The 12,754-nt window shown below is 39.0% G+C and overlaps 1 protein-coding gene and 1 long non-coding RNA gene across 2 annotated transcripts; both read right to left on the bottom strand.

Moving 5' to 3' along the window:
* Positions 1-6,561: 6,561 nt before the first annotated feature.
* LOC147618632 (uncharacterized) lies at positions 6,562-10,515 on the bottom strand. The gene is made up of 4 exons (XR_015261930.1): positions 10,403-10,515; positions 7,858-7,904; positions 6,916-7,015; positions 6,562-6,735 (listed from the first exon to the last, which is right to left on the bottom strand). It is a non-coding gene; the product is annotated as an uncharacterized LOC147618632 (long non-coding RNA).
* A 43-nt stretch (positions 10,516-10,558) lies between these two features.
* LOC147618633 (large ribosomal subunit protein eL38z/eL38y) lies at positions 10,559-12,263 on the bottom strand. The gene is made up of 3 exons (XM_086773667.1): positions 12,116-12,263; positions 11,561-11,744; positions 10,559-10,784 (listed from the first exon to the last, which is right to left on the bottom strand). The coding sequence occupies exons 1-3, from the start codon at positions 12,116-12,118 to the stop codon at positions 10,762-10,764; spliced, it is 210 nt and encodes a 69-aa protein (XP_086629793.1). The 5' UTR covers positions 12,119-12,263; the 3' UTR covers positions 10,559-10,761.
* Positions 12,264-12,754: the final 491 nt, after the last annotated feature.

Genomic DNA, 12,754 nt, shown 5'->3' on the forward strand with positions numbered 1-12,754 from the left:
TGCAGGTAGAATCAGAGAATTTTGATGTTCTGCATTGTGTGTCAAAGGGTGTCAATTCAAAAAGTCCCTGCTTATATTGCATGTACAGTGCAAAGGTGTTTGATAAGAGGTATTGGAAGAAGGCACTGGTGGATAGGCACTTGAAAGACCCAAACTTCAAGCCAATTCTCGATATTCCATTGTCAAGTGTCCACATTTGTACAATGCTTGAAAAACTCTTATTTTTTTACATATGTTTTTCATGGACTCTACAGCCCAATACAACAAAGGTTACATCCATCAAAGTACTAGAGAAAGTTCTATTAGACATTGGTTTGCATGGTGGACATGCAAAAATTGAACAAGATGAAAAAAGGTCTAAGGATGGGAAGAATGTACCTAAGAAACCTTCCATTGGGGGTGTTAAAGTAAGAAGGTTTATATTTGAACCAACACCAGATACGATCAGTGCAGATTGTAAAATACAACATATGGAAGTGTGTTCACAATGCAATAGTAGACCATGCAGACAATGGTCAAGCAAGAACACGGAAAGCCAAGGTGTGGAAATCTCTAGACACTATGTTTAAGTTCTGTGACAAGAAAGTGTGGACGAAGAAGGACCATGAGATATTTCAAACAGTGCTAGATGAGTTCAAGAGATCAATGATTGATGCATGGACGGATCAACACTATATAAAATCATACCCCTTGGTTTGCAAAGAAGTATGGTAGTTTATCAATATGGTCAACTGAGGGAATGGAGAAAACACATTATCAAGCACGCTCTGGGTATTTCAATCATACAAGACATGGTGGAGGAGTAGAAAAAGCTAACTTTTAGAGGAATTACATCAGTGGACATATAGGAAGCTTGTACACAAAACCAAAAAGAAGCAGTAGTTCAAAGCATCCGAAATTAATCAAGTAGTGAAACTTGTGAATAAAGAAAGAAAACAAGATATATGGAGGAGATCTAATGCAAGTATTAAGCATGCAGAATGGCGAGGAACAAAAAAAAGAAAGGGAAAGATTTGGATACCCATAGATCCATGATTAACATTTCAAATTCAGAAATGATCATATGCAAAAGTGTCATAACATTACATGAGAAAGAATATTATTACAAGAGATAGGAATATACTACTACTCCTTAACCTGATCACTAACATCCTTAAGTGCATGAAGCCTTGCCCTTTTTGAAGCTGGCTCTGCAATATCCTGTAAACTGTAAAACTGGAGGAACCCTCGGTTTTGTGAATTTGAGAAGCTCCCTTTTGCCATAATCACTTAGCAGATTGGGATCCTTAACCCCACATGCCAATCCATAAGTAGTATAGGCTAAGTAATATATACTCCTTAGTGCATAGACTCGAGGGCCCTGCCCAAAGATTCGCACAACGCTAACTGCTTCTCCAAAAGCGTGAATTTGTTTGCATTCCACCTGACAGGATATGCACCAAGGTATTTGGATAATATCTTGATTGCAAACAAAGGAAATTCTGCATTGTCTTTCGATAATTTTTTGTGGAATACAATGAATTGTGGAAAATTCAATCGATTTATGTACTCCCCCAATGTGTTGAGTCCATTCCAAGTCCTCCCACACGTTTGCATGCTCTGCGCTACAGAAACTCATACTCAAACACAACCAGCTGCAAAACAATGTTGTCGATGAGCCAACACAACAAATAGAATAAGCTACTCAGCACACGATAAAAAGTCATTAACAAGTAAACACACCTTTTGATTTTCATCATTAACAAGTAAATCATCTGTCCATATATTGATTGTTGAGTTGGTGTCCTGGACCGCCGATGAGGACACTCCTTCCCTTCCCATGTGTGAAATATTAAGTCTCTGTTGAATAGCTTGAAATTCCTCTTCAGTGTGGTGGGAAGGTTAGATTCATAGATTTTTGCATCCTTGTACATCATAGATAATGTGTCGGCAGCAGAGTGGAACTCACTATCCTTGACATTTGAATCCAATAAGAGATATTCATCCAAATCTGGATCAACAAAATCTTCATCTTCCTCAAGATTCTGTGCAATGATGGCCAGACAGTAGTCTTCCTCAAGATTCTGTGCAATGATGGCCAGACAATAGTCTTCCCTTATGTCAAACACAGCTTGAATATCTGTAGTTAACAAATATTCTTGTCACCAATAGGAAATGTGGGGAGGAGTGGGGTTGGAATGTCCCTTGCTTCCTCCATTGTAGAGGGTTGCTCGTCAACTGTAAACCACTAAGGTGCCTTCTCTTCTGAGCGCGTCAATATCCAACTGCTCACTTAAGTCCCTCTCCGCAGCCAAGTTTATCTCCTTTGTAATCTCTTGAACTTCATCTTCTGCTCTTGGAGGTTCCTCTGACTTCTCCTCAATTTTTTCATTTTTAACTTTTTCATCCTCAAGTAGCACATGCAGGTAGCAGATAAATCCATAGTGGTAGGCGACGAGACGACACTTGCGATTGTGAATGGGACACTTATTGTGTGTCTTCTTCTTACCATCTGGCACCTTTAAAACATCCCTATTTAACTTTTGTCTTAGGATTGTTGAAGGCTTAATATCATTCACGTGCACGTACTGAATGCCGTCAAACATGACTATACCATTTGAAGTGATCTGCTGAAATTGTTGCTCTTTCTCCTCAAGATACGAACGTGCTGAAACGATCATGTCTTGTCGTACTTGTCCTCGATAAATGTGGTCGACGTCTTTCACTTCTGTACCCTTGTTTGTATTTTCCCCAACAAGTGTCCATGTCTTTTGCCCCCGTTTCATTTTGAATCCTCTGGACAGCCTTTAGCTGCGTGTATTCCTCTTTCATCTACGCCATCTTTGTGATTCATCAAGCAAGCATACATTTGTTCAGCATTTTCCTTGCGTGATTCTTTGGTGAGTTATCAAGCAATCACTACTGGTCCTAAATGTTAAATTCAATCATATATGTCATGTTTTACCTACGTTCATTAGATATTGGGTCAAACGAAAGGCAATGTCTGACAAACCACTACGACGCGAAGAATGAATTACGATTTTTTCTGATGTAGCCATATCACGTTATAGTGTTTTGGACATACTTTCATGTCCTATACATTGTTTTGTGTCGTGTATATTATCTATGACTTATTTTCATGACTTACTTTGTGAAATGAAACACTCTGTGCGAGAAATCACTACAACGCGCGAGGAGGGTATGACGATTAGGTCTGATGTACCTATATCGCGTTTGTAGTGATTTGAAGCTATTTTATCGTCATAGGTATTGTTGGGTGTATTGTTCATGTGTTATTTTGTCAAATGAAAGGGTCTCTGTGAGAAATCACTACAATGCGAGGAGTTGATGTAGATTTTGTTTGATGCACTCATATTGCATTGTAGTGATTTGAAGCTATTTTGTTATCCAAGATAACTTTTTCAGTAGTTTCTGTATTATTTTGTGTTTTGATGATAAAACCCTACAACACAAGGATTGTATTGTGATTGTATCTGATATGCCCATATCGCGCTGTAGTGATTTGTTGTTATTTTATTGTCCTATATATTTATTAAGAAAACTTATCATGTAACATTATGACTATTTTCAGATGGCACGTACGAAGAAGACCGCAAGGCTCTCATCTCTACAAACGATCGTAAAATAGTTAAAGAAGCTATTTCAGGAAAGAAAATGTGCTCGATGAGGAGACGCAGATACAAGTAACATAGATGTGTCCTTCTCGAACTAAGGAAGGTGGAGAAATATATGCATTGCGCGGTTCCAAAGTTGCCATTCCAGTGCATAGTCAGGTCGATATGCGAGGATTTTTCCATTAATATGCGTTGGCAGGCCTCTTCCCTAGGATGTTTGCAAGAGGCTGCGGAAGACTGGCTTGTCGAATTTTTTTAGAATAGCTACGTCCTTGCCGCGCATGCACAAAGAATCACTGTGATGCCGAAAGACATGAACTCACTTCGTTTGCTCAAGTTCAGATATGACAGTACGCTGGAGCCCGTCCTACTTAGTGACAAAAGAATGAAAGGAATTTTGGAAATCCTTTGATGAAAAAAGTTAAGATCACAGAAGTGACAGAGCCTAGTTATTATCGTGATACAAGGCTCAACACAAGGCTCAACGCGCAAAGGATTGGAGACCAAGCCAGGATGTAGGAGCTCCAAGAATTGCGGATGAAGAAAGCCGCTGTTCGGGAAATGCATAAGTTGAATGTTAAAGCTTTGAGCTATTTTGTCCCCTCATTTCACGTTAGACTTCTGGTGCAAGGCACCGCACAATTTTTCCCTTTCGATGCGGAGGAGATTGCTGTTTTATCCAATGTTTTAAGGGAGGTCAACGATAGAATTATGATAGCAGTTCTAAGGTTTGCTACGTCCTTGTCATCATCTTGATTGTAAAGTGGTTTGCTTGTGCAAAGTAGCTGATATAATGTAATTTTCTTGTGCAGCCTGATTATATCAAATCTCCCATTCAATGTTCAAAATTGTGTATATATTGTAGATTTCCTCCTTTCCTCGGTTCTTAGTGCACAATATACTTCAATGGTTGATGTATGTCCATGGTTTAGTCCAATAAATTTCAATGTAGCTCAAATAATTCTAATGGGATACACATGCAATCTCATTTATAGTCTTAGTATTGTGACCTAATTTACTATATATATTTTTATGTTACTTCTCATACTCCTAATTACATGTTGTAGTTCACACTCGAGTTTGATCCTTTACGATATGGAATCCAAGACTTGTTACTTGGCCAATTCAAGTGAAGGATTCCATGGCACCATGAGATAGTAAGTCCACACAATTATTAGTCATATATCGTATGAGTTGGATAGAGAGCGAGAGAGAGAGAGAGAGAGAGAGAGAGAGAGAGAGAGAGGGAGATAACTTTCAGTATTGACAACAGTAATGTTTCGTGCAGATCAATTAGAAAGCTAATAACTGGTCTTGAGGGAATAATCCAAGACCCACTGCTAGAACACACAAGGATTGTGAGATGAACAGTCCCGCAGCAACAAAGGATGGCCATAGTTGCGGTTGGAGGGTGTGCTACAACGCAAAGTTGCTGCTACACTTAGTTCTCTCATTGCCCGCACAAAATGTAGGCATGTTCTTTTTTTTTTTAATGATATCTTACTTTCCTTACTCATTCTTTGACGGCACATGTCTTTTTTTTTTGCTTTATGTAGAATCCACGATTATTAGAATACTCCGATGTGGATTTAGGGCTGTTCAGGGAAGAGACCATTGAGCATATTATTATCAACATTCATAGCAGGCCGCCTAATATCCCTGTTACAATTGTGCCCCCTCCACCACGGCCACGACTAGCAGGACCACCGCTGGCAATACCACTGAAGAACAGAAGTTAACAGGTTGGTTGTCGAGCTTCCAGATTCTGATGGATCTAAAGATGTTGATTTGGAAGCTTTGAGATCTCGACAACAGAAAACTGTGCCACTGTCCCAAGCGCAAACTCAAGCTTCTGTTCTAGAAGAGTCAGCTTCTCGTCCCCAAGAGCAACCACCCCAAGAGTGTCCGGAAGAGCAACCACCCCAAGAGCGTCCCGAAGAGCAAGCACCCCCTCACAACGAGACAGGCTTCACCGCCCCAACAACAAGAATCTTCCCACACCCAAGAGCACACTTCGTAGGAAAAAAAAGAAAAAAACATGCTATCAAAGTTTTAAACATCCAATAAGAAAATGTAGAATATTTGACTTAGTTTCTATTTCTCTGAGAAATACAAAATGTTGTCATGATTGATGTAACCATATGCTATCAAAAATACATTTATCTCCATTTATCTCTATGTGATAGTCGTTTGCACCACTAAAATTTGCTTCCTTTTAATGTATTTACATTGAATGGTCCTTTCTTTTCTCCTTGGTACCTATTTCCAAAAATCAAAGTAATGTATATAAGTAATAATGATTATGGCATAGTTTTGAAATGAATACTTTTTCGAGGTTAGATTGAATAACGTACCTTATGGTCGTTGCACTTGAACACATAATCATTAGGCACTTGTAGGTCATCCTCATTTGCCAAGTCTGTTCTCACTTGATGCAGTGAGATGTTTGACCTTATATTGAGTACTGTCAAGAGCTCATGTTCAAACCATACCTCTGATAACATCAATGGATTTTCAATGTCATCCTCCAAGTCCTAATCGATTGCTACAAGTTTTCCATTGACATAATGCCATCTCATATAATGAAAGGCTAAAATAAAATTATGGGAGCCAATCGTATATTTACAGATAATGGATTTTGCAGGTAACCCATTTAATTCTTTCACATCCCAATTTTGACCTAAGAAATCTAAACATTTCTTTGATTTACAGATAAACATTGACGATGTTTTTTTAACATCCTCGTCATAAAAGAAGTCGACAAAAACATGCAATGGCATAAAGACAACGATTTTTACCTGACAACTTGCTACATTTAGTCTTATACACCTCTGCACGTCTTAGTATATCTTTAATCTAAAGCACTCACTTGTTTCTGCTGTTGGTATTGGCTATTCTAGACTGTCGAATGAAGGCAGTGGTAATGCTTTCAAAGATCCATAACCTGTAATACTATGAGGTGCCGTGTAAAATTCATTATAAAAGAAAACTCCTCTCTCTGCCAAAGACCTGCTTGATGTTTCTTTGTATAGCTGCTCACCAATAGATGCATGAAAAGCATCGAAGATTCCCACAATACTATCTATAGGCTGTTAGTCAACCAAGTTTGAAGGATATATATCTATACAGACGAATACAAGAGAAACATAAGTATAGAAATGAAACACATTACATAAACATAATGTAAAAATATGTACTTAAGAGTTTGGTCTATGGAGTGGGATTCCATTAGGCAAACGTTGCAGATGCAATTCTAAGTGCATGTAGGCATGTTGTATAAGGACTTCCTTAATGCTCCTACCTGTTTGTCAGAGAGTTTGAAATCTTGAACTCTGCCTTTGTAAGTGTCGATGAACTCATTCTTTGTATTTTTTCGTTTCCTCGTCTGCAACATAATCCAACTACCAATAGAGATCATAGGTAAGAATCCACCTTTGATTATCCATATCAAAGTTGTTGTATACTATAATAGCTCTAGTAGAGGAGCAGGGACGCCTAGGACGTGTGGTTTTCATTGAAGCAGATAGAAAATAAAAGCAAATGGAAGAAGAGATAACCTCCAAAACGTGTAAAATTTTTAGAGGAAAATCCATTCATTAAATGAGCTAGGAACTTCGAAGAGCATTTCAAATTTTTAGAGAAAAAAGCACTTTTATTAAATGAGCTGAACAAGGAAAATTTTTAGATTAAAAATCGTTCATTAAATGAGCTGAGATTTATTAAATGAGCTGTATATATTAAAGAAATGACATTATAAAATGTGATCAAATGCATTTCGTATTTCTTTAATAACAATATATTCATATAAAAAATATATGAAAAATGCCTAATTATCAAAAGTTCCGTTACGGTGGCTCGCTTCCTATTGGTCCAAAGCCTTTCTCTCTCTAGAGGAAAAAGGCCCAAAGTTGAGTCCAAAATTCCCCTAATGATTGAAAGGGTTTTTTGTGCAGTGCCCTTTCCCTTTCCCTTTGTTGTAGATTTTCTGATGGTAGAAGCAATTGATTTCCTAGTGGGAGAGGTGATCTTAGTGGGAGAGATAATCCCAAGCTTTGATGTGGATTTCTTTGGAGACATGTTGGGCTTCTATTTGCAAACAGAGTTAGAGTTTAGTCCTCTGAAATAGTGTAGATAGATGAAACAGAGCAAAAGAAGAAGAAGAAGAAGAAGAAGAAGAAGAAGAAGAAGAAGGAGAGAGAGAGAGAGAGAGAGAGAGAGAGAGCACAGAGTGTCACACACTCACCTGTCTGCTTGTTCTTTGTCCTGCATTAGCTTCAAATGAAAGGCTCTCTAGCAAAGAAAGTACCAAAAGCATTCTCAGTACAATGAAATTTTGAAAAGTGAATTAGCGCATGTGCATGAGAATTTGTAATGTGATAGCTCGCATGCATTAGTTCAACCTAAAACGTACTAATATTATAGTACTACATTTTTGCCAAAAGTGCAGACATTGTATCATGCTTTCAACCTAAGACATCCAAAGTCTATTTGTCCACTCTAAGACATCCAAAGTCTATTTGTCCACTTACAGTATCAAAGACCTTGTGGACATAAGAATCTAGACAAAAAGTCAAAGTGAGATGCTAAACAAACAAGTAACCTCCCATTCGAGGAAAGGAGACAAATACTCCTTCATTGGGTAGTTGGAAAGTTAAAGAATCCATTGCCTGGTTCATGTTTTGGAAGACCAATTAAATTCTAAGTGACAGAATTCTCTACCTATAAAATATTATTTTTGATGGCATACTATCATATATAGCTCTTTGCTTTGACTTTACAATTCTTTCACTTGAATAAGAAAGAAAGGCGATGGCCAAACCCCTGCCCATAATAAGATTGGGGAAGCAACCTTCCCTGGCTATGGCTCTATTTACCTTATTAGGTAAAAGCGCAACCACTTTCATACGTATATAAGTTTTTAAGGCAGTCAACCAGAAAAAGCATCCAGCAACACCGGGTAATGATTTGACTCAAAATGTTTAAAACCTTTTACTTATAGAAAAATTTCAATTTAACTATTTTTGCATCCTAAATTCTAAGGCTCATCTCTAGAAACTTTGATGTACAAATACATTATTTAATATTTCAAATTTATTTAATACCTTGCCTAATTCATTGACAAATTTGGATGGGACTCAACAACTCTAATATATTTATATTTATTAAATAAACACCCATTTGAGCCTGCAAACATAATCGATGAATTTGAAGGGGAATCAACAATGGTGGAAACAATGGGCACCACATATAGATAATGACACCGCACTCTTTCCATGTTCAGCTTAGTGATTGCAAAAACATGTGAAAATCACAGCACAACTTTGACAAAGACAAGGGCTCCAAAGTCTACAGTGGTGAGGATGGCATTAAGAAGATGGTGCAAGCCTTCACTTGCCTGACTTGGGAGAGATTTTCTTAGGCCCTAAATCATCCATGGAATGAGTAGGAATGACCTTAACAGAGGCAATGACATTATGCATCCTTAGCATGACCAGGAAGAAAATAATTAAATCTTAACCATAAGCAAGTCCATAGAGACAATTTACTTGAGACTTACTTCGAGCAAATGCAAACCAATTGCCTCATGTTCCATTAGAACATTGGATCACCTGCAGTAGGACATTAGGACACTCATCATTGCCTCATGTTCCACTGGATCATTAGATCACCTGCAGTACGCCATTAGGACACTAGATCTCGCAACTTTGGAAAGGGTGGTTTCAGAGCAGAGAGTTTACTCCTCTTTTCCTCGCATCATTTCGGCACAGCTTGCAAACCCGCCTCTTCCCCAACAACCAAATTTGTGTGGGCTAAGGGCTATGAAATGTATGAACCATAATTCCAATCAACCATCCTCAAAGAAAACGTTTGGAAGAATGGTAGGTACTAAAAAATTGGATTCAACCTATAGGCCTACCCCCCTAACCACCCATACCTTGGGTGACCTTCAGGCATAGAAAACACTCCAAATTAAATTTCCTAGGTGACTAGAAAACATCATTGATCTACATAAGAAAGTTGCAAAAATGCAAAGATTAGGACAAAATCTGGCAAAATGTAATACACGAATGTTTCAAAAATTTGCAAATGTTTGCATCTACAATCATACGAGAATGATTGGAACTATGCTATGTAGGCTCCATATGGTCTCAATGGTTTGCCTTCTAGCAAGTTATTGTACTTTTGTTCTTAACTATTGCAGACACTTGGCTTCTGTATCTTACTAGAGGTACAGTTTACAACCTCACTAGAGGTAGAGTTTGCATCTACAATCATACGAGAATAATTCGAGCTATGCTATGTACACTTGCAAGGCTCCATATGGTCTCAATGGTTTGCCTTCTGGCAAGTAATTGTACTTCGTTCCGAACTATCGCAGACACTTGGCTTTTGACATTCTACTAGAGGTAGAGTTTACAACCTCACTGGAGGTCTCATGCTCTGTACCTGTCTTAAGATGTCTCCTACATGAGAAAATCTAATTTATAACCAGAAGATTTGACTCCAAAATGAGCGTTTCATGGAGTGGCATGTAGTTTGGTGAGGCCCACCCTACAGAAGCAAGTTTTGGATTTTGGGAAGAAATTCCCATGCTTTGAGGGTCACATAATTATCACTGTAATAGTGGAGGTATGCAAGGAATGCCAAAAGTGAGCGCTCACACCCGCCCAAAAAAAAACATGATTATTAGAATAACTAATCACTCAATTCAGCATCATGTTTCCTAAGCATTCCCATGGATATAAATGATAGAAGCAGCCAAAAAACAAGTAGCACTAAAACCATACCTATCACATGACAAACACTGACACATACGTTGGCAACACCAATGGTTCACCATGAACCTCACACAATCATTGTAACCAACTTGATAGTTGACCAAGACAAATTTTAATTATCCAAAACCTATTCATCAATCAAAGAGCAAGGTGGAAACAACACAGTTATCAAGCCCCAAATCTAAATCATTAGAAAAATGACAAGTTTCTGAATTACAACTTTCTCAGCAGCCTAACAGACTTGTTTTCACCTGGAGATCAAAATAACATGAGCTGTATGCAGAGCTAAAAGACGTCTCTTCCTGTGCCGCCAAAACTTCGAAGTACATTCAAAAGAACATTAGCCTACTGGGAGATGGCGGGATAGCCTAAACGTCTTGCACACTCAAACCTGAAAAAACAAAACAAACACTGGCTAAGTCATACAAGCAGTTAATTATGCAGTCACAAATCCTGAAAAAGAATCTTGCATATTCAATAAATACATCGCTTAAAGGTCTAAGCTATGGATGATGATAGTAGACCCAATGAAAGACTACCATAGTATGAGCAATAAGTCTTAACAGATAAACTTGGTAACGAGAATGGTTTCTGCAAACAAGGACACTCGAGATGCGAGTGTTATTTGATAGCTCTGAATTCAAGGTGAACAGGGGTAGCTTTTCGACATTCCAACAATTGGAACTACCCAAGTGATTAGCTAGCAGGTTTTTAGCCAATGGCTGCAGGTTCATCGCTGTCAGGTGCAGTTCTATCTGAATAAACACGAGACGGACCGCTTGGTCATACATGACATCTACCAGCTAGGAAATTTGTGGTTCTGCAATACCCATGGGTGTGCCTTCTTGTCAACCATCGGCAAGCTTAGGACTAATAGGGCACCAGATAAGCAAGCTCAGAAGGCTAGCACCCACTCATAAGCCCACCTTATTTCAGCAAATACAAGGGGACGTATACTGCAGCTGTCATTTCATTGACTAAGATGCAAGGGGAGAAAGAACTCAATATTGCAAGAACTATAAGAAAAAACACGCGACAGTTTCCATGAGCTACACCAGACAATTTATCACGTTAAAACAACAGACGAAGACAGCAGACATTGGGGCATAATGAGCTTCACCCATAACCATGAAAATTAAAATTAAAGCAGAGAAAGCTATGGCAAACCTGGGGGGAGGGACTGCTTGAGCTTGTCGGCTTTCTCGGAATCAAACACGCATAGCGTGTAGAGATACTTCTTACAGCGTACCTTGAACTTCACCACATCCTTGCTGCGCTTGATCTTGATGGAGCGCGCATCCTTCCTGCGGGCAGTCAGGAGAAAATCCTTAATCTCGCTGATCTGCTTCGGCTGCAAGTCAAAACAGCAAGAGTTGAGATAGCTGGGGTCACAGACCAATTACGCAGGGTTACTCTGGCAATTAGGGTTGCGAAAACCTCTTGCTTTAGATCCGCGACGAAACATGAAGTTAAGGCTAATTAAGTTTAGTTACTATTAGGGCAACAAACGGCAGTCCTCACTGCTCTTTCACCCACAGGAAGGTTAGGGTTGAGACTCTCCTTTGGACGTAGGGAAAGAGGGTAATTAAGGCTAGGGTTCCATTTTAGGGTTTACGGCCAGACAACATGAAATGCAGAAAACCAAACAAACAACAGGCAGGTTACAAAACAGCAGAGGAGGGAGAGAGGGAGAGAGGGAGAGAGAGAGAGAGAGAGACTTGCCATGGCTGCAGCTCCCGGCGACGCAGAGACAATAACGACAAGTCAAGGGGAAAACCCTAACGCCCAAAAGAAGAAAAAAGCTGGGTTTTCACAACCCCTTTATACAAGGGCTTACACACTTTACAGTCAATAGAATCCGCCCAAGGTAAAAATGCAATTTTGGATCACCTTGGACTCATACACAGTGTGTGTGACACCTCAGCAATTGAAGTGGTTGGATCGGTTTGGTCATCTATGTGGTGTGGTGAGTCTCGGGCGGTGCTCGGAAAAAAAAAACGGCATTCTAGTGTATTTTTAACGGCCAAAAATAAGAAAACCTAGTTCAAATTTCAAGTACCCTTTATTTGAGGAATGATTTTTCATTTATTTTTATAAAACTGGCATATTGTAGAGATTTCGAAAACAAAAACCGGATAGATTTAAGAGGTGTCCTTATTTGGATTGGTATTGGTCTTGGGATCAAGTCACACGAACAACATTTCACCTTGGGATCAACAATTGAAGTGGTTGGACCGGTTTGGTCATCTCTGTGTGGGTGAGTCTTTGGATCAAGTCACATGAACAGCATTTCACCTTGCCTTCTCGTGTTTTTTTCACATGTCAGGTATCTCTAATGTGGTCGCGAATCAGGTAATGCCT

This window comes from Cibotium barometz, chromosome 34, assembly GCF_041138505.1.
Source record: "Cibotium barometz isolate CiBa-2024 chromosome 34, ASM4113850v1, whole genome shotgun sequence".
Taxonomy (NCBI): domain Eukaryota; kingdom Viridiplantae; phylum Streptophyta; class Polypodiopsida; order Cyatheales; family Cibotiaceae; genus Cibotium; species Cibotium barometz.